The sequence below is a fragment of the Poecilia latipinna genome, unplaced genomic scaffold (assembly GCF_001443285.1).
Source record: "Poecilia latipinna isolate Pla-1442-1.1 unplaced genomic scaffold, P_latipinna-1.0 Scaffold103, whole genome shotgun sequence".
In the NCBI taxonomy this organism is placed as follows: Eukaryota; Metazoa; Chordata; class Actinopteri; order Cyprinodontiformes; family Poeciliidae; genus Poecilia; species Poecilia latipinna.
The window spans coordinates 271,071-296,780 of record NW_015112719.1 but is presented as its reverse complement, the minus strand read 5'-3'; the positions used below and the strand labels follow the sequence as shown (position 1 = coordinate 296,780).

Below are 25,710 nucleotides of genomic sequence, written 5' to 3'. Positions count from 1 at the left end.
TACAAAACGTCATGTGTAGCATAGAGCTAGCACCCTGAACACACCCTACTGAAGGTGGTGGCAGCATCATGCGGTGAGGATGATTTTCCTAGAGCGGATGGACGGAGCTAAATACAAGGCAATCCTGGAGGAAAGTCTTCACACTTCCATGGATGTTCGAACATATAACCAGAGCTACTACACTGGATCCAGACGGAGTGAGACCGAGCTGCTTTGCAAATTGGCAAAAACCTTCTGACTCTGCATGTGCAAAGACACGCAGCTGTAACTTAGATGCGGTTCCACTAAGTAGCGGCTCAGTGGGGGAGCTGAGGCCGATAACCCCCACTTTATTTGTAAAACATATTTGACTCAAGCATGCACCGCTCAGTGTGTATGAACACAACAATGTTTGTGGTTGTGGTATGACAAAACGTAAAAAGATTTAGTAGCAGACTAAACTTTGAGCACTCTTCGAAAACTGAACTGTTCTGGCTTTTCAGTGACGCAGCAAAAATTTTTTTGTAGTCTGCATCTTATCAGGGCAAATATTTCCACTATTATTCACTAACCACTGCGAAGACATGCCGCCTCGAATGACCTTTTTTCTGCATGGCAAAAATATTAGCCTCCGACAGCCTTTCAGGTGTGAAAGAAAAGCAGAATCGACACTTGTGAATGAGAAGGAAGACGCTGCAAACAAACTTCTGCACGGCTACTTCAGGACTCCGCCCCACATTTCTGTTGGCGAAGAGTTGAGCAAAAATAGGTCATATTACCAAAAACAATGACGGGAGAGGGGGTGTGTGTGTGGGGGGGGGGGTTGCCTCTGTGCCTGCTCAGTGCTAGCCTTCGGCTTAGGGTTTTTTTTTTTATCATTCATCCTCCCCTCAGTCATTTGATCTCAAAGAAAAATTCACCGCTTCTTTTACTTCTTCAGCCTTTTTTTATTTTTTATAACCCTAGTGTGTTAGTTTGAACATACAGTTTAGTTTTCTACAAAGATTTGAAGATTTTAATCAAGTATTTGAAGCGGTTTGAGAAGCACATCCAAACAGACCCAATTTTCCTTATGTGTTGTCAAACATTATTATTCCAAATATCCTAATGAGGAAAAACAACCCTAAATAATAAGTCGTTAGCGTTAGTCTATTATCATATGGTTTTATTAATTAATGACTAATAGTCAGTGGCAATCATATTACTAAGCAACCCCATTTACAGCTTTAGCTTCTCTCGTCGATCTAAGAAGAGTAAGAAACTGAGCCATGCATTTGAAAAGTTCTTGTTAATCTGAGTGAAGCACAAAAATGTCACTAAATCTGTTCATTGCTTTTACATAAACTGGTAGATAATGCGGAGTCCTTTGACTAACAGGCATGCTAGGGAGTGGCCACACTGCAACCATATTTAAAACTGGTAGAAAGCCTGCAGTTATCGTCAGGGGTTCAGGGCCTTCCATTGTTTTCTGCCCTTTGTCCAGTGCATCTAGCTATCCGTAAGAGAAGGGTGTGGACTGAGTGAAAGCGCTGCTGCAGCTAACTTTGCAACACAGCAATAACTTTCAAATGAGGAGCCACAACAACATCGATCCATGTATAATCAAATTGCAACAATATCTAGGTCAGAGAAATCGTCCGTCTGAAAGAGAGCAGCCGAGCAAACAGGCAGCTGTTGGAAAAAATCCAACGATCTTAACATGCAAGAAGTAATTGCTTTAGAAGGGGGGGGGGAAGTGGACTAACAGTGTTTTAGATAAATCACACGGACGCCATGTGCTGAGCTTTGAACCGAAAGCCAAGGCGCTTTTTTAAAATTAGCAAATATGCAGGCTTGTTGCAAAAGTGTGTGGGCGCTGAGCTGAAAGGCCACGCGGCCAGCGGAAGATGTGTGTGAGGCTGCGAGTACGAGTGAAAAAAACAAATGTTTAAAGTGAAACATGCACAACAAGTAGTGGTCAGGAAAAAAAACGAGACGGGGAAGAAAACATAAAAAGTACAGTTTAAAAAAAAAAAAAAATGAAAAGGAAGACACAAGCGGCAAGTCAAAGATGAGTGGCTCCTGGCTCAGGACGCTCCCGACAGAAACGCAAGCGTGACTTTGGAGCGATGAGGCAGCGAGAGCAGAGAGCTGGAGGGAAAAACAAGACGCCATTTTGAAAAGGGAATTAGACGGAGTTGCCGAGCTACGAGCCTAAATCCTAACATACCTCAGACACCAGAGTGCATGTCAGCGTACAAGCTCATTCCATACATTACTTAACACATGGAAAGCCCCTAATCAAGGCTCTCCACTTGTTTTCCATTGGAATAAAGGAAGTAGGGGATTTACAACACAGGATGGGCCTGGTGCTGTTAACTACAACAACCAGGACCAACTCCAGGTTAACAAATGAATATTCCTATCATTTATTAACGCCGTGACCAGCTTCAGGGCAAACAATTATTTAATGTAGAAGTAGTTGTGTTGAGTAGTACTTACAAACTACAAGCAAAGCAGACATTTTCTTGACTGAACATAACTATTTTTAGAGGAACAATTTGAAACCACTCCCCTTAAGTGATATTTTTTTCTCCCCCTAATTTAGCAGGAGAGAGTCTCCAACTAGTAGAAACCAAACCGACTCATCTGGATGAATCAATGAGGTCCGACTTCTCAATCTCTCGTAGAACAAAAATCTTCTTCTGCCTGACATACATCAACAGGTGAAGATATGACTGAATATCAGCAAAGTGAGAATATCAGCAAAGACTGTACCATACGGTGCAGTCTTTCCCGGGGCTATAATGCTTGGCTGACTCACCAAGTCAGTACAATGAGAAAACTCTGAATAAACCCCAGACGCAAACAGAAGACAGATCTGCTTGTAGAGATATTTGCATGAGCAAAAAAAAAAAAAAAAATCATGTTCAGGTTTAAGCTACACTTAATTTCATCGATAGTGCAAAAATGAGAAATAATCCTTTAGTAAATACAGTTGAATAAGACAAATGGGTCCAATTTATAGCCAGTCATTGTTCAATTTACATTCTCTTTATATACATTCTTTGCTTCATAATACAATACAGTTGGTATAGTCACAGAGATCCGGCTCCATATAGTCTAATTCAATCAAATCAGCTTATCATTTAATGTCAATTGTGCCTCCTTTCCTCTCAGCGGTACGACTCACATCAGTGCAGTTCAGTACGCTACTTCATGGTCCTCCATATTCATTAAACCACTGGGTTCTCACTGGAAAGGCGGGGCTAAATATTTTTCTGTCTCCCGATCAAAACGCTGTGTTTTGTGATGCCAGTAGCTCTGCCCTAACCAGTAGTACTGTTGTCCTATGCACCTACAACTGAATTGGTTGGTTGCGTTATGGACCTCTTTTGTAATAAAAACAAATAAAATAGCATACCTAACCTCAACAACCCATGGCGTTCAACTCAAGGCAAACGAGGCATTACTTAATATCTATTTTATACCTTACAGAGGAACTACATGTATTGAAAGTGTCAAACAACTCAATAGCAAGAGCTCTGTCAACTGTAACATATAGCAACACAGGATTTACCTGAAGCTTTCATACATATTGGAATAACTGTTTGCTTTGTGATGAATGCATTTGTCTTTTCCACTCTACTATTTATATTATTTTATTTTTTTAAGTAATATGGACTACTTTTGTCAGGAAATAAAGACTTCTGTATTCTGAGGAAGCATGTGGCAACAGTGGTAAACAACAAATCCCTTCGAACAGGAAGACAATTAAAACTAGATGAACTCAACAGTAAACCTGCTGCTTTAAAGCTGCTCACCGTAGGTAGCCAAGAACAGTGACATACACAAACATGCATGAATTAATCTTGTTTAAGGAGCTTACAACTTTTATTGTCTTTGAATACAAGTGGCACGTCCAAAGCTTTCCAGTTCGAGAAAGAAAATATTTAAGTCTTTCTGCTCACAGAAAGATGTGTTTAGGTAACTTTAATGTCAGTCCTTACGCTGAAAGATTGAACTCTGACCTATGGCCTTAAAATCAAAGTTGTCAAAAAGGTTTTGAAAGATTAGTTTTTGTCTCACTTGCATAGAGAAATCAGGCAGGGATAGGAATTGGCCAATTTTGTCTTGATCAACCATATGCAATGACCAAAATCCTGATCTTTTAAGTGAAAAAGTGGTTTTAATACAACCAGGCTCATTAGCAACAACACTCTTCTGTGTGACAGTTGTAATTGAGAGATGACAACTTAAAATAGCTATTTTCAGTGTCTGGTGTTAAAAACCAAGTTAGTGAAATTCCAACGATGTAAAAAGCTACTTTAAAAGTAAATTGTATTTTCTATGAAATAGAAATAGCTTATGATTAGAGCAAGAGAGTGCAAGACTTCAACTGATAACACAAAGGATGAACGAAAGCCCTTTGGAAATCTCACAACGTAAACATTTACATTGTTTGGTAACACTATCTACTATGTTATAAATTCTAACTCTATTAATCACCAATAGAGCAAGCTAAAAAATAAAAAAAACATCAAGTCCATAATCATTTTGTCTTTGTTTCAAAATGTTACAAATCCCAGTTTTACAGTGGCAACTTTGTTACAAGAGATGTGCATGGCCTGCATTTCCACATTTAAGTACAAATCATAATCCTTCACAGGAAAGCTAGAAAAACATAAATTGTTCATATAATATTTCTAAATAATGTTCCTATAATGACCTATAATGTTTGTGCATTTTAGATCTTAGGGAAAAATTACAATAGGCTAAAATCAGTATTGGCAAGTACCAACAAACCCAAAAATATTTCTCATAAAAAACAGGTGAGTTCAAAGTAAACAGTGCCCTTTTGTAAATATGCTCCAGAGGTCGTTACTTACAACTAAACAGTACATACAGTTATTCATTAAACAAATTTTTATCTAACCTTTGTTTGATGAGACCACCTCTAAATAAAAAATATATTAAGATTTACAAACACAATCTATTGAAGTTTGCCTTTATCAAAATAAATCAAGCACTCTAATCAAAAATAAGTTTCACCACTAGCTACAAATACCATGATGTCTATCATCAACTGCAGATCTTCATCAGGCGTCATTCCCTTGAATAAAATAATTTTTGTGATAGATTTGTCATTCTCATTATGTAGTGCATGTCAAAAACGGGCTTCAGTCTCAAAGCAAAAACCCATTCACTAACCCTGCAAAAACTTATTCACACATTTCTGATTTACAAAAATGACAAACTTAGTGGCAGTACGCAATATGCAAAGATATTTTACAGTTCTGTTCTGCTGGGCTCTGAAAATAAATTAAAGCTGTCTCAGAGTCAAATCTCTGAGGAACAATTGTAAGAGGGAAAAAGCAAAATCAGAAATAATATTGTACTTAAAACCTAAATGTTATTGTCGTTATTATGAAATTCACTTTATTTCAATGATTTTGTTCCTTCCAAATGTATTACACATGCAATACGCACAGGACCTGAAATATAAATTAGTAACTGTGTGGCTGACTTGATTGCACATTTCTTCAAATATACACATTTTTCTGCATAACAAAAAGTGATGCCACGACAGTGCTTAAATTTATCACCTTATTAAACACTGAATAATATTTGTTAGACGTGGTGCTTTATTTTGATGTGTGACTTCAGTAGAGAATTTGTCTAACAAAACATGCCAGAGATCCATCAGTGCGCCTTTGTTAGACATCACAGGCAGTGTAACTTGGGGGAACAGTACTGCCACATGAGAACAGGTTTCTTTACACTATGCAGACACACTAAGTGTGCACAGTGTACATTGTGCGCATGGTGGTGACGCTAGGGTGTAAACAAATACACTTGCTTCAAGGCATGTGTGGGCTCCAGGGTGATCTACCCCATCAAACAATAATGAAGCCTTTCTGAAAGGATCTGTGGAGTTTATATAACAGTGTAACGTCGTTATGTATGCGAAACAGAAATCTAAAGTTGTATTTGGAGGTCTGTCGTTTAATCCAGTTAGAAATGGCTCACGGATGTGCTAGTTTGCAGCGTACTCGCGGAGCCCACATGTGGGAAACAAAGTGCTGTGTTCCTGTTTCTCTGCACTAGCAATGTAAACAAACATGTCCACGCCATTTGTGAAGTGCACAAAGAGCTAATGTTAACCCTAATTTTCCCATAGGATGCCACTCGGAGGTTTTTCGCAAGATCTATTGGCGGATTTTTTTATTTTTTTTATCAAAACAGGAAGCTCGCACAGGGTCCGAAAAGACTTGAGCACAGGGAGGAGGACCACTGAAGTCTAACCCCCCCCTGTCAAAGCGTCAAAACTGGCTGCTGCGTGACGGCGCTGACAGGCAGAAGTGGGTTTACCTGCTTCCCTCGGTAGAAGAGGCGCTGCTGTTGGGGGCTCACATTGAAGATGTCCTGTATTTTCAGCCGTAAAGACTCAATTTTGGTCAGTCTAGAAAGATCCTCAACGGTTCGCGTCTCCTTCCCGTCTATCGTGCGAACCTGGATCCACATCGTTGCGCGGCGCCCCTGCTAGGCCTCGAATAAACAATGGATTAAAAAAGTCTTTCTTGGTACAAACGTGTTTTTTGGGCTCAGATGAGACGGAAATAAACCATTTTTGGGGCGCCGTTGCGTTTTCCTCTGCAGAGGTAACGTCGGACTGGCTCTCAAGCAGGAGGTGTCTCACATGAGGTCGCGGCGCCAAGCAAATCTCGCGAAGTAACGTTAAGCGGAGATCTGGGCGCCTTTAAAGAAACAGCTCTCTATTTTCATATGAGCGAGCTTTGAGCCCTAACAAGTAGCCACAGATTTTTAACACAATGACGCCTCATAATGTTATATTTAAAGCTCTTTTTTAAAGATTGTTTCTATATTTTATTTGGTGCAGTGATATTGGAACGCCATGTTGCAGTGACACTTAGTCGTTCTCAAGAGTGGCTTCTTTGTTTTGTGTTTTTCATTCAGTCTCTAGACAGGGCAGAGCCGGGGCCCAGGAATGTACAGGGCCATCTTTGGTGCTTTTTTTAAATTAGAAATTTAGTAGCCTGTTTCATAATAAACCAATGAAATCACAAAAAAGCCAAACATGTAAGATGACTTTTTTATGGATATTAATTAGTAAAAGTGTTACTACAGATATTTTCATTCATTTATTTAGATTTCTAAAAAGACCTGGTGGGGCAACAATTCCAATTTTGGAAAGCCGTGGTGTAGATAGAGTCATCAACACACAAGGACAAGTCCATAACTTCTGTATTGTGCTGGAGATTAAAAAAATAAATATATTTCTCACATAGCTTTTTATTTTTAATGTTTATTCTTAGCACTCAATCCCATTATTGTGCGCTATAGGCTCACATAAATTCCTTCTGGACATGTAAAACGAACAAAATATGGTGTAAGAAGAAAAAAAATATTATTATTACATTATTGTATTTTTAATACTCCATCTGTGTAAATATTAAGTGTTTTATTATTATTATTATTATTATTATTATTATTATTATTATTATTATTATTATTATTATTATTATTATTATTTATTTTTTTTTTTTTGTATTTTCCCAAACGTAAAAAAACAAACACTCCTTAAGTCACAGTTTTAAATTAATGTAAATTTTGATAATTTTGCAAAAATATTTGTAATTTCTCATCATGTTTTACTAACTCTAACCAAAAATATTATTTGAGCCCCTGGAGTCATAAATGCTCACTGGAGATCTTCTGGATGTCTCACATAAGCTAATTGTCAATATATTATATGCTGTGTTAAGAAACTTTCCCCAGAACTAATTATAGGAGCTTTTACATGAATATCTAAGCAAAACAAATGGATACAAAAAACAAACAGTTTTTTTTGTTTTATCTATTTATTCTTTCTGTGGAACATGCATAAACAATATTTTTTCCAAGATGATACTTGGCTGATAATGAACGTGTCTGATCAGAGATCATTAGTATGCGCTAGATGAACCCATTAAATTAGATTAAGTCAGCAGTGTTCCTGTTTGTCAAACAGCGATTTCAGATTGAGTGGCATGGTCATGCATTGACACAGACAAAACATCTACTATCTTATTGCTGTTTTATGCTAGATTTTGAGTATAATACGATCCTTTTAGGAACAAAATCAAACATGTTATTTAGGATGGCATAATGAGAACCTGAGAGGTAAGGAAAAAGGGGAATTTTACCCTGTTCCACACTTTGTAATGTTGAGACGCGACATCTAGCGGTCACAACGGAGCATTGCTGTAAATTCGAGAAAACACTTTTATTTTCTGTTACTTATTAAAGTTGAAAACTGGGGCAAAGAATCCGATAAAAGTTTTACTTTAATCTAATAATTTGCAGAATAAAATAATTGTGTTGAAAATAAAGTTCGGATTTTAAGACAAAAAAACAACATTGTTTGAATGATGTTTGTGTTTTTCCTCATTTATGTATTTTTATTTTAGTGACAATACACCCCTACAGAAGTAGAAAAGCTAAATAAAAGTCCCATTTTTGTTTGTTAACTAAAAACCGCTTCAAAAGTAATGAGCAGTCGAGCACAGGGCCTTTTTGTTTATTTATTATTATTTTACTTTTTCTCTTAGAGTTCCCGAGTACACATGTTTAAAAGCGGCTGATCATTATCAAATGTATGAAAAAAAACAAAAAAAAAAAAAAAAAAAAAAGGCTTTGGGCTTCCTCCGGAATGAAAACAAACCTGCGTGACGCAGGAACGAGATCGTTACGTCACAGTGCACACATTTGCATCGGGTGGACGTAAAGCATCTTTGGTGGACTGGACGCTTCTGTATTGTTTTACACTATTCAGACTGAATCGGCAGGGCTTCTGAACGCGACACATGCTGCAAAACTGTCTAAAGTGAGCGCAGAGATTTTTAAGCAGACGTAAATTTGACAACCTGTGATTAGTCTCATAGGTGGTGGAAAATTAACTATTATGTATTATCAGACAATCAGCTAGTGTTACTTCGGCTAATGCTCTGTTAGCTTTCCCTGCTACCACTGACATCATTCCGTGCGATGACGACACTGAGAAGGCTGTGTAACTTTCTACCTGCTGGACCTTAAATGTACTTAAAAAAACATTTACTATGGATGGTGAGCGGAGCAATTGCAGGCCTCAAGTGAGAGACAATAGCCAGCTAACCTAGCTAGCAGGCTTGCCGTGGCTGCTAAGCTTGCTAAGAGCTATCTTGAGAGAAGCCCCACTGAAAACGTCAAGGTATGTTGTTGAAGCAACCAAAGTTTGCCCATGGTCGCATTGTTTAGCTCCCCTTTTGCATGCGTTCATATGCGAGATATGATAAGGTAGATTTATTTTTCAAACTTTTTCACCGGCTTTGTTTTATTAGCTAACTTGCTGTTGCTAACTTTAGCCTCACTAGCTGTTAATCCTGGGAAAGGAAAAGTTTGAAGAGGTGCAGGAGAGGCATAAAGTCAGTCATGCGGACATTTACGTGACAGGGATTCTGACTATGAACTAGAATTATAAGTGCTGTGATTTAGTTGCTTCTAGTTATATAAAGGCTTGGCACATTAAAGTACATAACAGTAAATTATGTACAGATGTATATCTGTGAAAAGCTCCTCTATTTCAGTAATTCACGTCTGAAAAATTAAATATATATGCAGTTATATCAATATATATAGCTATTGATTTGGATAGTTAATAAAGACAGAATAAAGAGTGACTAATCTCGTTTTCATTCCAATATTCTACTCTTTTTAAAAACTCAATTCTGTGTTTTTATTGGTCTGAATAGAATTAAAAGATTAAAGAAATGCATAACTCAGACTGCCAATATGTAAAGTGTGAATGTCACTTTTTAAATTGGGTCACTGATGTAAATATTTCTTTCGGTTCCTATCTTCTGAGTTGCACCTTCACACTTTGCAGATCTAACTTCCATTTAGATGGGAGCGTTTTTGCACATTAAAGTTTCCCATTGGCAATATGTGTTTCTCTCCCCAGGTGTTTGTGCCATGGATCAGAAGGACATGACAGATCCGACTGTGACAGACCAAAACTCTGCAACTCTGGAGCCCACGGCTGTACAAATGAAATGGATCAGCAGTAACTCTGGAGATATAACCAGATCCGAAGAAAAACACAGTAACGGCACCTGGGAACCAGAGGCTGTGGTACCGTTAAGCAGTCCTGGTGAAGATAGCCTGTCTGCGTTTCCAAGCGTTGACCTCTCGCTGCCTGAAATCTGCATTTCAACCAACAGCAACAGCTTTGAGGAGGATATGAACTACGAGATTCAGCAAGCCTATAAGATATTCACAGTCTTTTTGTTGGACAAGCACAAAGGGATAACCAGCACGTTTCTCCATCCCATCGGCCACCATGACGCGCAGCATGGCATCGAAGGGGTTCAGGGACAGGTTCAGGCTCAGCTTAGGCAGTCGATGTGCTTGCGTCGCATTGAGGAGAAGTTTATAAACCAGGAGTATGAGAACATAACAGAGTTTGTTGCAGACTTCAGGCTGATGTTAGAGAACTGCTACCGATACTATGGGGTGGACCACTGGATATCCAAACAGGCTCAAAAGCTGGAAATCATGCTGGAGCAGAAGCTTACATTACTTTCCAGGTAAGAGCAACAAAGTTACTCAGAAACCCAAATAAACTGCTTGAAATAGTGTAAATCTAAAACACAGTTTAATTTCAGTTGACATTACTGCAGACATACCATGTGATCACTGTTCTCCAAGCCCATGTAAGAATATTATCTTGATGTGCCACGCCAGAGTGCTGCGAGAAAAGACGTCCCTGGCAGTGACCTCTAAAGGTCGTTTTGGTGCAGAGGAGGAGCGAGGCTCTGGGGGAACCTCTACACGAAGGAGGCAGGCTTCTCGGTACCTGGCTACTATTACCGGCGGTGGCCATGAGTCTGTCATGGTGCGGACACTACGTCAGGAGGAACAGCAGAGGGTCAAGGAGGAGAAGAGGTGAGTGGATTTATTTTATTTATTTTTTTCTTTTTCATTTTGTAAAGTTACAAACATAAACTTCAATGTTTTTTGTTGTTTTTTTCCCCCTGGTACTTTATGTGATATACCAACAGGAAGTAGGACTTAATTATAAAGTATAAGGATAAGCACATGGTTTGGAGAAGTTTTTTACAAATATTTGAAAAGTTCATTTCTATCCAGTCCTCTGACTTTGTGCTTAATAGAACCGCTTTTCATTACCATTCCAGCTGCAAGTGTGCATTCCACTTGCAGCATTTCTGCTGCAAGTGGAATGCTGCAAATTTGTAGACATGCACATTTCCGTTTACATGATTAAAAATAGAAATTTTCACAATTCTCCTTGCAAAATAAGTCAAGCTCGGTCAGATTCAGTGGCAATCATCACCGACCATCAATATTCAAGTTTTACCACAGATCATCAATTGAATTTATGTGTGGACTTTGATTGGGCCATTCCAATCTTTGTGATTGTTGTCCTGAAGGAAAGCCAACCCACAGCATGATGCTGCTGTCATGAATATGAGCAATATTGATTTTTGATTACAGACGGAAAGTAAAATTTTGTTCTTGTATTCCAACTTTCTTCTTGCCGTGCTTCTATTAAGACCAAATTTGTGCACAGCAAACAGCTGTCTTGCCGACATAAAATCCCTCCACCTGAGCTGCGCATCTCTGCAGCTTCTCCAACGTTAACTGGAGCCTCTTAGCTACATCTCTGACTAGCGCTGTCCAGGCCTGCCAGTTTAGGTGGACTGCCACGTCTTTGTTTATTTGCAGTTGCGTCACATTCTTTGCATTTGTTTTTTGGGTGATGGATTAGAGCTGGGATGTTGTTGTGTAACCTAACTCTGCTTTAACTTCTCTGCAACTGTATCAATTACCTATTTGTTCTTTGGTCATCATTATAACGTTTGTTCAATAATGATTTTTCTTTTTTTTTTTTTTTTTTTAAACAAATAAAAAGAACGCTATTTTTCCTTCTACTTCACATATCTGCAGCACTTCGAGTCAGTCTGTCACATATAGAGCCGGTCAAATATGCGGAAGCTTGTGGTTGTAATGTGACAAAGTGTGAAAAAGTTAAAGACGTATGAACGCTGTTGGCGAAGAAGTAAATGCAACAATAAACCACTTATGTCTGCTGCTATTCCAGGCAACGTGAGCTCGAGAAGAAAGAAGCGGAAGAAATGTCGGCCAAAGAGGTGGAAGAGTGGGAGCAGAGTCTGTTGTCGCAGGCCGCCCCGCACACCGTGGGCGCCCTATGGGAGCTGCCTGCCATCGGACACTTCCTCTGCCTTGCGCAGACCGCCCTCAACCTCCCTGAGATTGTGTTTTTCGAACTGGAGCGTTGCCTGCTGATGCCACGCTGCAGCCTGCTCCTGTCCAAAGTCATGTCCTCCCTGCTGTCCCCGCCGCAGAGGAGAGCCACGTTGCAACGTCGACCCGCGCTGCCGTACCGTCGCTGGGAGTCGGAGCTGAGGCAGCGCGTCATGGGGTGGTATCGGGCCGTCGGCGCCTACCATAACCAGCCCCGTCGGGCGGAGCAGCTGGGACTTTGCCACCAGTTCTTCAGCGTCCTGGGGGAGGCGAGTCCACTGGAGGAGAAACCGTTCCATTTGCTGCCCTTCTACCAGCGGGTTTGGCTTCTCAAGGGACTGTGCGACCATGTGTATGAGACGCAGAAGGACGTGCAGGACGCTGTCCTAGCGCAGCCCATCCATGAATGCAGGGAGTCGATTTTGGGCTACGATAGCAAAGAGAACGCCTACATACATTTCCCACATTTCTGCGGTGCCGACCTGAGGATCTACTGCCAGAGCCCTAGCGCTCCTCCAGCCTTTCCTTTCCCTTCTGTGCTGGTAAGGAGAGTTGAAACGAAACAAGGGACCGAAGAGGATGGGTCGGACGGAGTGAAGAGCGAGTCGGATCAAAACGACGCCTGTCATGGCAGCCCAATGGATACAGGCGAATCTGAAGATTCCGGGAAGAAAACAGTAGGGAGACTTGCGGTTTTTAAAAAGGAGAATGGAAATAGAGAAGACGATAAAAGCAGATTCAAATCGTTGTCGGGAATGGATGTTTCTGAATCGGAGTCCACTGATGGCGACTCCTGTGAAGACTCAAAATTAAATGTAAAACTATGCGCAAACTCGCTATTCCTCACGCAGGGCAGAAATGTTGATGAAGATGAGGTGAAAGTGAATTTGAAAGAAGAAATTTCAGATGAGCAATCATCCATGCAGGAGCAGGTCTTCTCGTATGATTCAGAGCACACTATCAAAGCAGAAACGGCAGATCCCTGCCTGAACGTGGCCGAGCACAGCTACACTGGCCGCTCGCCTTCGTCTCCAGGTAAACTGGGGGTCAAAATGGAGGAGGCGAAATCTGCTCGGGAACATCAAACATCTCCCTGTTCGGATTGTTTAAAAAGAAACTTCTGTGACTCTAAATCTCCGGAGGACGTCCGCTGCTGCGGAAAGTCCAGACCAGCAACTCATTCGTCCTCTGAGACGACTCGACGCTTAAGGGAGGAGAGGCCGGATGACAAAATCTGGAATAAGAAAAAGAAGCGGAAGAAAAAGCGAACAAGGGAACAGCTGCCAGGAGTGAAAGGAGAGCAGAAGCATCTGCACAGTTTGAGGCCGCTGCCATGCGAGGCTGCCAAGTCTGCAGTTCAAAGGGTTACCACAACAATCAAGAGGAAGGACAAGAAGAAAAAGTATAAAACAGGTGTGTGATTTATTTATTTTTTTTAAGCTTTACATTTGTTTTTATTCTAAAATGATACCACAGTAGTTCAGTCACCACTGCACTTCTTTGTAGGAAAAACCCCCAATTCTTTGAAAAAAGCGAAGGAAGAAACTCCTCTGGCACCAACATTCAAGGTAGTCTTTTATCATAACTCAAACCCTAATTGGTAACATAAAAAATTGAAAACATTTATACATTTTCTCCAATTCTCATCGGCTTGTCTTTCCTTGTCCTCTGAAGTTGGTGTGCAGCAATCTAGATGAACTGCGAGAGCTGATCAGTAAGACTGAAGATGAGCTCGACGAACTGGAGAGCATGAAAAAGAGACCGGTAGGAGGTCACCACTCTTCTGTCAAAAAAAATGTCGTTTTACTCCACATCAGCAGACTAATAACGACTGAGTCTGCCTTTAAATCTTTGTGTGTGAACCAACAGGGCCGATGGTACTACAGGAAAGAAGCAGTGAAAGAGCTCCACAGCACTCTAATCAGACTTCTGAATGAGCTTTTACCCTGGGAACCAAAACTTGTTAAGGCCTACCAAAGAAACAGGTCAGAAATGTTTAAAAGTTTAAAAGAGCTGCTACTAATTGCGATATCTTTTTCTGTTTCACCTCGGCTGTTCTGTTTTCAGTGAGTTTGTTTTGTGTTGTTTTCCGCTCAGACTTCGTCTAAAGAAGGAACATGACGAGTTCAAGAAGCACCCAGAGTACAACAACTTTGTACGCGAAGAGTGTGTATCGTCCTCCTCATCTTCGTCATCATCAGATGAGGATGACGACGGCTACGAAGAAACAGACGTGGAGAAGATTCATTGCAGAGATATAGAGGAAGAAGACCAGGAACACGTCGTTCCCAGAGGCCTTTGGAGTGGAGGTAAACTAGAATGTTGGCTTTTTCTACATTCCTCAGTCTGAGACGAGGCAACTGCACATTTGGCAGGTGTTAACAAGAGAGCAGGGGGCTGTGAATGTTACATGTAACAAGACTCAATTTCTTATTACACATAATGCCTGGTCAACCATAACAGGCTTTCAGACTTTTCCAGTCAGAAATGTTTGCATGCAAATACGATTCATTTGATCTGATGGCAGCATAGATTGTAATATGACATGCACTCACACCAACAGATGCAATTCAGCTTTTTATGAATGATAACCTGTCAATTTATCTCTAACATAGAATCTCTTTTGTGTTCTTAGCAAGTGCCAGAGAGTCTGCTGCAGAGTCTGCTGCAGAGAAAACTCTGACTAGTGCACCTTCAAACCACCTTAAACTCCCTCTGGCAAGCAAAGAGAGAGGTTTTGCTCAAGGTGTTCTCACCAGTGTTACGTCTACTGATTGGAGAAGAGAAACGAGATCTGGATTAATATCAACGAGTCAGTCGGGCGATTCGACGTGGGCGGCTGGAATATCGCCACATACGTCAGCGTCGCCCACGTCTCCCACCCTCAACCTGACGTGTAAACTACCCCCGGGCTACACGCCCATTCCCACCCTGCTGGCCAAAAGTGTGGGCAACAAAGTGACCTTGATGAGAAGACCGACAGATTTCCCAGGTTTATCCAATATAGATGGGCAGCTGAAAGGGTCTGCATTGACTAATCCAAAAGCGTCAAAAGCACAACCTTCTAATAACCAGGTGTCCCAACAGACTACAACAAAAGCACCAGTACAGACTGTATCGACAGGAGCTCTTCCTAAAACGGCACCGGGTGCAGTACCCCAAACTGAACCAAAAAGTCCTGTCCAAGTGGTGTGTAAGGTTTCAGAGGGGGTGGGTCACCTTGTTAAAAAAGACAGCAGCAGCAGGAGCCCAGTCAATCCCTCTGCTCATTCTGTTATGGATAAGAAAACTGTAGAGAAGGTAATGCAGCAGGTGGTGTTTCTGCCTTTCAGCCATCTTGTTCAGAAGAATGAAACCAAGGCAACCGGTGTGACTCCACAACAATCAAATGTCCTTCAGGTTCCAGTTTCCAAAGGGACCAGTCCTGTGTGTATATCAACGGATGTGCCTGGATTCAGCATTTCTGACAGCAAAATCCCTGTTCAGCAGGTCGCCCCGCTTACAGATGCACGGACGCCGGGGAATCCTGCACCCTCCACTTCCCCCATTCTGCAACAAGGGACCCCGAACTCCACCAGACCTAAGGGGGCGCAGGTTTGCACTGTTAAAGCCAGCACACTAAAAGGCGGCCTGCCCACCCCGTCCATTGTCACAGCTGCTGCCAGAGCAGCCACTGCTGAGACTGTTAAATTTACAGAGCCCAAGCAGGAGCTGAAGACCGTCTGCATCCGTGACTCTCAGTCCATATTGGTGACGACTAGAGGCGGCAACACGGGGATTGTCAAAGTCCAGACGTCTTCAGAGCAGAACTCGCTGGGGTCTTTCCCTACAAGTCCTGTCATTACTATATCTCCTCAGTTAAAAGCCTTTCTTGTGTCCAAGACCTCAACAACTCACACTTCTTCGGTTCCCTCTCATGTTCCAGGAGGGGCAACTGCCCAAACCCAGAAGCATTGTCCTTCAGTATTAACAGCCCCTCACACTGCCACCATTTCTACACCAACTGCGATCACAAGCAGCTCTCCTGTCGGAGGGCTTGCAAGCAAGACAACAGGCACTGCTGCTGGTTTAAGTCGAGCCTCTTGCATTGCGCCAGTTTCTACTGTTGTAACCAAGATTTCCCAACTGGTGAACACGGCCTCTTGCAGTTCTCCTTTTCCGCCTTCAACTTTGAAAAACAAGGTTGCCGTCCCGTCCCTCAGCAGTTCTGGTGTTTCCAAAGTCCCAGCACAGGAACCCATCAGCAAGACTGGTGTAAAGCGCAGCAATACAGACGAGATCTCCCAGGTTACTAAATATATCCTCGTTACTTCAACTTCTTCAGTGTCTTCAAACCAACCCTCGTCAAAAGGGACGCCTTCTTCCACGCAGTCGGCCGCCGGTTCAAGAGTCGTACGTGTTGGCCAGCCCACAGTGACAACATCCACCACCTTTAGTGGGGCCATATCGAAGCAGATGATGGGAGCTGGGAGTGGACAAGCCACGACCGCTCCGTTATCAAGTTCGACTCTACAAATGGGTATAAGTTCAGCCAAGCCTGTTGCCTGTGTCAGCTCGGACGCATCGTCCAAGGCCAGCAACAGTACCGTCCAACCAGGTAGGTTCTCTCCAAGTAAACCTCATTTGAAACCACGTTTACAGTCTCTTTTTACACAGATTGTAATTGGCTGATTATAAAAATCGAAATGCTGTAATTGCAATCACTTACAGTTCAGGTCTTGTAGTTGGATGTTTTCAGAATCTCCTGGGTGTTTAAAATGTTAGATGCATTGACCAAATGTGGCATTCTAGTCTTGTGGGGGGCAGGAGGATTTGCTGAATCTTACAATTCAAAATTATGTCAGTTCTGCCCATAACCTCATGAAAGAACCTTAAAAAGTCAAGTACTTGATTTAAAAACTTCAAATTGCCTCACTGAACCGGCCAGAAACACTAGCACAAATTAGAAGAGCTAAACAAATGTTTCTGCAGCTCTATATGAGATTTTAAATCTTTATGGTGCTCTCGTAAAGCTTTTTTTCTTATGACACACAAATCTTCCAGCTTTCACCACTTATAGCTTTTTATTTTCTTTCATAAAAAAAAAAAAGTTTTGCTGCATTGTCGAAGTTAAATAAAATGTGGAGATACTGTGCTCTCCATCCTACTCAGAAATGTTTCTGTCCTTCCCCACAACTTGCATGCTGTTGCAATCTCAGCTTTTGTGGTTGGCTATCAGTCTGACGAGCGAGACTGAGAGGCGCCCTGCTGCGTTCATTTATTTTAATTAGGCTCAGGTGGACTGTTGTGAAATCGAACACGTATCCACAGTAACAGCAGCAGAACCCGTTGTCAAGTGTTGCAATCGAAAGCCTAAATGTCAATTCTTTTAAGTTTTAGCAGCTTAACAAATCACTCGAAAGCTTTTTAGTTGTGTGATTATGTTGAAGTGTTTGTTTGATTGAGAAGATTATCAATTCATTTCAAGAGTTATGTGCAAAACTTTTGAAAGGGTCATAAAATTTTAGCCAAAGTTTAAAAATATTGTTTCAAGACTCAATTAAACAGCTCACTCTGAACATTGTAGGAAATTATGTCAATTACACCCCTATTAACATTCTTAACATTAATTTGTCTCACCAGGTGTTCCGGTTCCTTTACTAGGAAAGACGACAACAGTCGGCCAGACCGTCAGTGCTCTGTCGCATTCTCCTTCGAAGGCCTCAACAGTCCAGATATCAGGCTCATACAGTCCCACCACAGCTGGACTGGTCCCAATAACAAATTTATTTACCATTACAAATTGTTCCCCCCACCTTGACACTCGCACTTCTTTCTCGGCTGTTTCGCCAGCACAGGGTGTCCCTTCCACTTCTGTGATCTCACAAACAAGCTGCCCGTTGTCTACTGCTGCCATTCTGCCTGCGGAAAACATAAAAAGGAAAGAACTTCTTGTCCCTGCGTCTAAACTGTCCGGCAGCTGTCCAGCTCAGGTAACCACTTCCAATTGCCCGGCCCAAACGAGCACAGCTTTCCTTGACCAAAAGCTGTTGCATATTAAAAGTGGCAGGAGCGAGGCAGGTCCACCATCCTGTAATAAAACCCTTCCTCTCCTCTCTTCTGCACCCACAACATTCTCTGCCTCCACTTCTGGCCCAGTTACACAAAGGATAATCCTCAACACTTCCACGCACCTTACAGCCGGCACGCAGATTGTCCTAAATAACGCATGCTTTATAGTCCCTCCCCAGGGTTTGGGCCCTGGCAGTCATGTCCTTCTCATCTCTAGTTCTGCACCACAAGTGCCTGCTGCCACTTCTACTAGCTCTGAGGCGTTTTTGCCCCCTAAAGGATCTAGCTCTGTCATTGTGAGTCCTCAGGCACCAGGTTTACCCCAATCTGCAGTCAGGCTGCCCAGCATGCCAACTGTAGGTTCTCCATTTGTAGCATGCACTGGTCAATCTTTGCTGACAGGCACTCCTCATGTTATGCCATTCAGACTCACAGGAACACCTGGCTTGGGCTCATCAGTAATTCCCAGTAAAACAAACGTAGTATCAGCTCTGCCTAGGCTCTCACCTGCACATGGATGTAACTTTGGGTTGCCTCCAGTATGTACATCCACTTTGATCTCTTCTCCCCCAAGGTTAGCCAGTGTACCTATTTTGGCTTCCCCAGGTAAAACTACTGCTCCTTCCCTTGGATCAGGACTTGCTACAATCAGGGTCACTGGTGGTTCAGCCACACCAACTAACATTTCAGCTACAGTATCCACCTCCTTGTCCAGATTGTCGGGACCTCTGTCATCCCTACCTGGTTTACCCAGCTCATCAACTGGTGCCTTGCATAACCCCGTCACCCCAGTTCCCGCAGCTTTGCATTGTTCTCCTTCTGGCCACTGTGTGGATGCACCAGCAACTCTCAGATCTGTTACACGTCCAGAGCAGACGGCAGTTAAAGTTGCAACATCCTCAGCTGCTCAGCCACAGAGTTTAGTGCAAGCAGCATCAGGAAAGACGCCACTCAAAACAACGTTGCCAGTTTGTCAGCCTGCACTCTCTGGGGCTCGGACGCAAGAGCTGCCAACAGTGGCCGTCCCACCAATCTTAAGTACAGCAACCAGGACCCAAGCACTGCCCGTCGCTACTGTTCCGCCAATTGGAAGCACTATCAGCACCTTCGAAATGGCATCTGCGGCGTCTGCACCACCAGTTAGCACCACTCTGACTTCAACTCCACCAGATACATCACTGATGACAAAAAGCAGCATCACTCCACCTGTTATATTGACTAACCAAGCATTTCAAACAAACTCTGTGCAGTCATCATCACTGGGTATGCATGCTAGCTTACCATCCAAACTGCTCACCAGCACTGATGGTGCCGTGTTGAGCACTGATCAGTGTCAGGTGAATCAACCAGAGAAGACCGCGTGTCCCAAACCCCGGGACGCTCTGGTGGTCACCCCCAACAGCTCCGGTGGGCTACTACGAACACATGATTCCACTTTACAGCCTCATCACGGAGACTAAGTGAAGCAGCAAACCAATACTGAGCCAACTTTTTTGAATGTTCTCTAGTTATGGCTGCTTTGATCCATCTCACATTTAAGCACCAATTAAATTTCACAACTCGATTACATGACCTTTCTTATGAGCCTGCTGTTAACACACTAAAACGGTGGATTGTGTTGAGTTTCTGGAGTTCAAACTGAAACATTAATGTTGCAGACTGTCAGAGGTGGCATTTGGCCAGTTATCACAGTAAATCAGAAAGGTGGAAAGTAGGGGACATTATTCAGCCTTTTAGATATTTGTCTAAGGTGTAATAATTGGTTTACTGTTGTTGCTTTGTCTCATACTAATTACAACTGCCTACATTCTTTTACATCTGTCATGTTTTTTCAAGTAGTAACTGTTTCGAAAACTACATTTACTTTTTTTTTGTAGAAATATGAACTAATAGATACATTTTTACAATATGTTTGAGTCCATGTAAATGTTTTGGAATCACATTTATTTATTTTTACCATATAGATTTTTAAGAGATATTTACTAGGTACATTTTCATTGAACAGCTGTGGACGTAATTGCATGGAAATAAACAATGCGACTGTCCCAAAAAAAAAAAAAAAGTGTTTTGCAATCCTTGTTTTCTGAAACAGCCTAGATTGTATGTTTCATCTTTATTCATGAGAAGATTTTTACAAAGCAAGAAAAACAATGTATTTTTCTGTAGGTGCCATTCATTTATGAAGTGCGTCGACAGTGAAGCTTGACATTTTATCCAACAAGTTCTGAGTTTGGTTTTCACATGTTCGCGTTTCTCTGTAGATGTTGGTCTTTCTCGCTTAGGGGGAATAAGGAGGCGGCAGTGGTCCTGAAGAAATCTTCTCATAGGCTGGAGGAGCATTAGGAACCTAGGGCAGAGTTTGAAAAACATCTGAATGCAATAAGATTGATTTGCAGAGAATTATAATGCATTGACAATGTAAAAATGATTACCTCAACAAATAATTTTAACTGTCCCCACAACTTTCATAAAGTGGCCTCTGCTCTTAGACGCCCTTGATTCAGGTCTTTATTCTGCTGATTTTGTTTCACAAAGGAATACTAAATAGTCAATTTTTAATTTCAGTATTTTTATTCAGCCATGTAAGAAATCTCAAGTTTTTTCCCATGATCACCTAAGCCACAATCACGCAAAATTAATGTAATTGAGGCATTTTTTTTTTTTTAAAGAGATGGGTTTGATGTGAAACAAAGAATGAACATGCAGAGAATATGCACACTTTTAAGTGCAGTGGAGGGATCACAGTGTTGCCATGGGCCTGTTTTTCTTTCAGGGTCTTGAGAACCTTGTAAAGAGTGCTTGGCATCATGGGAGACAAAACTTAAAACCGTGCACAATCTTGAAGAATTACTCTTTGAAAATTCTTCACAGATCCTGCTCTCTGCATGCTCCAGTCTTGTGAAATTTAATATTTTTTTGGTTTGGGGATGGTGTGGGGGGGGGGGTGACAATAACTAAAAAAGTAGTTTCTTAATACGTTTTTTTTTCCTCCCTACACCGAGTAGTAAAATTTTTCCTTCTGAAATAAAAGATACATTTATTTCAAAGCTTACATGTCATCACTCAGGGTGCTCATAAATGTAGAGGGCGCTGTATGGTAAGTGTTTCAATCTGAGCGCCCCGGCCCTATGCTTGCTTGCCCAGTGTGTTCCACACTTCCCTTGGGAATGAGACATTTTTAATACCTCAGCCTAGTCTGGTGACATAATAATCTCCCTCAGGCATCCACTGCATTGCATCGGCTTTACATGCTCTACTCTCCTGTTCTCAGAAGGGCTTTGAGTCTTTTGAGTTTTTCTTTGAAAAAAAAAAAAAAAGACCATTTAGGATATAATGTAACTATTCAACCCTTACCACTGATCGGAAGCTGCCAAAGTCAGAAAGAGCCATTTTGTTGTCTGCTGAAGTCCCTGGCTCTGAGTACTGGCCTCCTGTAAAACCTGCAGATCCTGAGCCCACGCTCTGCATTGAAGTGTTGAGGTGAAACAAAGGATAATATATATAGGTAATAAATTCCTATGTGGATAACATAAAATGAGTTACAAATTTAAAAATTAAAAGAGGATTTAAGTAAAGTGAGACGGTCTCACCCTGATTATTTTGTAGCCACTCCTCTTCTTTAGGTACCAGCAGCCTAGAATGAAGAGGCCAGCGAGGACAACGACCAGAAGACCTATGCCGACTGCCCTGGAAGTGATGACACTTTTTTTTTTTAGTCTGGAGTCCCCCTCTCTCTCCCCACAAATCTTTCAACTCAAAATATATTGCAGGATTTTTCTAGATGATAATTCATTCAACCGCAGATAAGTAATCTGCTTACTCCTCAGCTCTGACATATCCTCTCCGTCCGCTGGCAAAGTAGACGTTGAAGTCTCCACGAGGCATTCCGGCTGTACGATTGCACAACATCAAGCTGAAAGTCAACCAGAGACAGCCTCAAAATTAGAAGTAGTCAAAGTTAATTTTCTCAACCAGGGAACTAATTCGTCTGTGTTTTTGCATGCTTGTAAAAGAGCATATATTGAATTCAAATAACCATATGGACATGCCGATTATCACACTATACTGGTTGAATGAAGATTATCCAGAATAAAAAATAAAGAATGTTCAGAAAATGTAACCCAAAAAGCGATGCTATCATAAAAAAGTTGAAAGTCTGATCAGTTATGAATATTTCTATGTGTTCGTTTTAATTTAAACCGAAAGTCTGTTTTTCTAATAATGGTAAATGTTGCACTGCCACATATTACATTATTAATATTTTTGTTAATGTACGCTGGGAGTTTTTTGTGAACAACTGACATATCTTGCTACATTTAATGGACTGCGGGGAAAAAATACAAATAGGATAAACAACCTCTAACAGCAATATAACATAATAAATCTGTGTTTTTCCTCATTAACACCTCTTGCAGTTAAGGACAAAGTTATCGTCTGCACATTAAAGCAATTATTTCTAATATTCCTGAAACATATTTAAGTATAATCCTTCACCTTATGCCAAGTCCTGTGTTACTTTAACTTTTACTTTTATGCAACAACAGAATAATCTTACCTGATAATTCCCTGGTGCCAGGCTGCACTCCTTCAGATTGGAGAACCTCCTCAGACTGTGGCCACCAAAGCTCTGTGCTCCTCCGCTCCTCAAAACCCTTTCCTCAGTATGTGGGAGAGCAGAAAGGGGCAAACAAAATTCCTCATGACCGTCACGGGTTAGAAACTCATGGTTAAACCCATTGAAACGGCGTAATTACCGTGAAACCCCCATGGCCTTATAAGCGCAACACTCCTGTCCACTCGTGAAACTTCAAGAGTCAGCTGCTGGCCTTTCATGTGAGAGATAATGTGTGTGTTTGTTTTGGAGATCTCAAAGAACTGCACTTAGCTTACATAATTTCAGATGATAATAGCTTGATATACAAGATATACAAATGAAGCTGTCTATGTCAACTTTATGATTATATGATACAATTTTAAAAAAAAATAACATTGTATTACATAATTTCTTCCAGGATCTTCTCTCCAACTTCTAAAAGAAAAACAGATTTCTGTGAACAGCCTTGGACTATCTTATGATTATTTTGTCAGAGACCATGTAAAAGAACTTTGTTTTTCTCACAAGAGAAGAGATGCATTGTGGTTGCAGGGTGGGAAATACTGGTGTAGTGCTGCTCTGTGTAGCTACACAGAGCAGCACTACACCAGTGTTTATTTGCATACCAGGAGCAGTTTACTTTTCAATTCGCATAGACATCTTCTGGCTCATTTAAATAAGAAAAAAGTGAAACAAAAGCCAAATAGGACAGTATCAATGTTTTCTCCAACTCAGGAGATAATGATTAACTGCTGACAGATATCTGTGTTAATAAGATTTAATAAATCCAGGGTGATTAAACACAGTTTAGGCAATGAAGTGACATTTAGAAGTTTCTTTTGGAATTTTCACATTTATTACAAACCCATATTATGGGACATTGTGCATGTGCTGAATGTATGTATGCAAAAAATTTAAAGTCAAATTCTTGGATGTATAGGAATGTGATTTCAAAAATGAGGAGTGCAGACAGAAAGGCGATGTTTCGTGTTTTAGCAGATTGTTAGAAAATGACCAGTCTGAAATGTGAAGCCGCATGTAAATAATCTTGCAAAAATAAAATAAAAATAAATTAAGAAAAAGAGGCATAAGCTTCTCCAAAAATAAGGAAATAACTTTATGAAATGTGAAGCACAGTGGAAGGCACATCATTTCTGGGCCAAATTTAATCAATGGAACAAGTATTTATATATAAAAAAAAGTGTTACAAAGTGCTTCACATTTCGGACATTTGTAACAACTCGTGGTTTAAGTACATGGTGAAAATGTAACTATTTTGGCAGAAATAGAGAGCACACCCATTGCCAAAAAAGTAAGAAAAACTGCCTAAAATGTAAAACATAGAAAAGGATACGTTGGGATTTTGGCACCTAAGAAAAAACATAAAAAAATAGATAAATACAAAATAAATATAAAGACATGGTGAAGAGGGCAGCAGTTGTTGAGCTCCTATATCTGTTTAAACTGTTTAAGCAAATTTCTGGGTACATCGGATTTAAATTGAATCTAAACTCTTAATCAACAGTGGTTTACAGCCTTTCCTTGCCAGTTAATTATCAACACTTTTGTTTTATGTTTATATTATGCATAAGCCATTGATCTGCTGTGCTGCACAGATAATTTTTTCACAAAAACACAACCAGAGGATGTCAGAATCCAGAGAGAGATTAACAATCAGGAGTAAAGAATAAAACGCTAAGAGCTGATTTTCACCACTAGAGGGAGCTCATTGCCTTTTTTAAATTAAGAAAATCACAACGTCCTCGAATTAAAGTCTCGGATTAAAGGCTGGATCTAATTTAAGAAATTCATCATTACCTTGAAGCACGTCAGTCATTTCTCAACTAGGGAGAAATGACTGGTTTCTCCCTGGTTTCTCAGACTTGTTATTGTCATATCTGACAAGTCTGATATCCTTTAGATTTGATAAATGTAATGCTAGTCTCATCACATTTTAGACATAATTTTATGTCTACATCAGTGCAACATTCGGAAAAAACTGTGATGAAACAATACTAATACTAATTCCTGGCATTTTCTTTACCTTACTTTACTTGTGATCATTTTCTAAACACAAGGATAGAATAACACTGTCTGAAAGATACTTTGGAAATTTGCTGAATAACTCCCAATTCTCTATTGATTTTCTATATTTTTCTCCTCCCATTAGTACCAGAATGGCCTAATCAAAGTCCAGACTTAAAACCAATGGAAAATCTTGAAAACTATACAGACAGTTGCCCTAGAATAAAATCCCAGTAAATATATTGAAGTTTGTAACGTGACAAAATGTGAAACGTTTCATGGGGTGTGCAAATCTTAGCATGACATTAAATCATTTAAATACTGGTTCTCAAACTTTTCAGTTTTGAGAGCTCAAAATAAAAAATGTCAGTAGCCCATAATCCCAAGTCTTGGTTAAGCAAAGTATTTTTACAGAGCTGGTTATGTATAAACAATTAGTGTCATCGACAGATACACTGACCTGTATGTTGCTTTCATATATTAATATTATTATCTCAAGAGGATCTCAAGACCCGCATAAACTTGGATGTTTTAAAGCTAAGTAAAATCTAAAAAAAAAAAAAAGTTGTCAGCCTATTTCAAAACCATTGCAAGGTGACAACCTGAGGGACAGAAACTGGGACCCGACACGAAGCGCAAATAACGAATGACTGACTTTTACTCTGCTTAGACCACACAGGAAGCCCAGGTAAACTTTCAGTCAGATATCCGCGTTTCCTCTCTCATCAGATATATAAATCGTGAGGGGGGTATATATA

General features: G+C 40.8%; 3 protein-coding genes across 5 annotated transcripts in view; 1 reads left to right on the top strand and 2 right to left on the bottom strand.

Moving 5' to 3' along the window:
• Nucleotides 1-6,690, bottom strand: part of uhrf2 (ubiquitin like with PHD and ring finger domains 2) — a 32,378-nt gene extending 25,688 nt beyond the window's left edge. The window contains exon 1 of the mRNA XM_015027537.1: nucleotides 6,331-6,690. Within this exon, the coding sequence (XP_014883023.1) occupies nucleotides 6,331-6,483 (153 nt within the window). The 5' untranslated portion in view covers nucleotides 6,484-6,690. The remainder of the gene's footprint in view (nucleotides 1-6,330) is intronic.
• A 2,026-nt stretch (nucleotides 6,691-8,716) lies between these two features.
• brd10 (bromodomain containing 10) lies at nucleotides 8,717-20,381 on the top strand. 3 transcript variants are annotated; one of them, XM_015027531.1, is made up of 10 exons: nucleotides 8,717-8,845; nucleotides 9,959-10,583; nucleotides 10,741-10,941; nucleotides 12,119-13,695; nucleotides 13,789-13,850; nucleotides 13,957-14,046; nucleotides 14,152-14,267; nucleotides 14,380-14,591; nucleotides 14,918-16,879; nucleotides 17,905-20,381. In XM_015027531.1, the coding sequence occupies exons 2-10, from the start codon at nucleotides 9,970-9,972 to the stop codon at nucleotides 19,791-19,793; spliced, it is 6,723 nt and encodes a 2,240-aa protein (XP_014883017.1). In that variant the 5' UTR covers nucleotides 8,717-8,845; nucleotides 9,959-9,969; the 3' UTR covers nucleotides 19,794-20,381. The 3 variants fall into 3 exon arrangements, with proteins under 3 accessions (XP_014883017.1, XP_014883013.1, XP_014883015.1); XM_015027527.1 differs by having other exon boundaries at nucleotides 8,717-9,208; XM_015027529.1 differs by lacking the exon at nucleotides 8,717-8,845 and adding an exon at nucleotides 9,225-9,294.
• mlana (melan-A) lies at nucleotides 20,261-22,996 on the bottom strand. Its single transcript, XM_015027534.1, has 5 exons — nucleotides 22,889-22,996; nucleotides 22,154-22,246; nucleotides 21,924-22,020; nucleotides 21,688-21,795; nucleotides 20,261-20,680 (listed from the first exon to the last, which is right to left on the bottom strand). Exons 2-5 carry the CDS (start codon nucleotides 22,240-22,242, stop codon nucleotides 20,612-20,614), a joined length of 363 nt encoding a protein of 120 aa, XP_014883020.1. The 5' UTR covers nucleotides 22,243-22,246; nucleotides 22,889-22,996; the 3' UTR covers nucleotides 20,261-20,611.
• Nucleotides 22,997-25,710: the final 2,714 nt, after the last annotated feature.

Coding starts and splice junctions, on each gene's coding strand:
- brd10 (XM_015027531.1), top strand. CDS start 9,970: ATGGATCAGAAGGACATGACAGATCCGACTGTGACAGACCAAAACTCT. Junction 10,584..10,740: donor AAGCTTACATTACTTTCCAG/GTAAGAGCAACA, acceptor GTGCCACGCCAG/AGTGCTGCGAGAAAAGACGT. Junction 14,268..14,379: donor AAGGCCTACCAAAGAAACAG/GTCAGAAATGTT, acceptor TTTTCCGCTCAG/ACTTCGTCTAAAGAAGGAAC.
- mlana (XM_015027534.1), bottom strand. CDS start 22,242: ATGTTGTGCAATCGTACAGCCGGAATGCCTCGTGGAGACTTCAACGTC. Junction 21,796..21,923: donor GTGGCTACAAAATAATCAGG/GTGAGACCGTCT, acceptor ACTTCAATGCAG/AGCGTGGGCTCAGGATCTGC. Junction 20,681..21,687: donor TTGGCAGCTTCCGATCAGTG/GTAAGGGTTGAA, acceptor ACTCTGCCCTAG/GTTCCTAATGCTCCTCCAGC.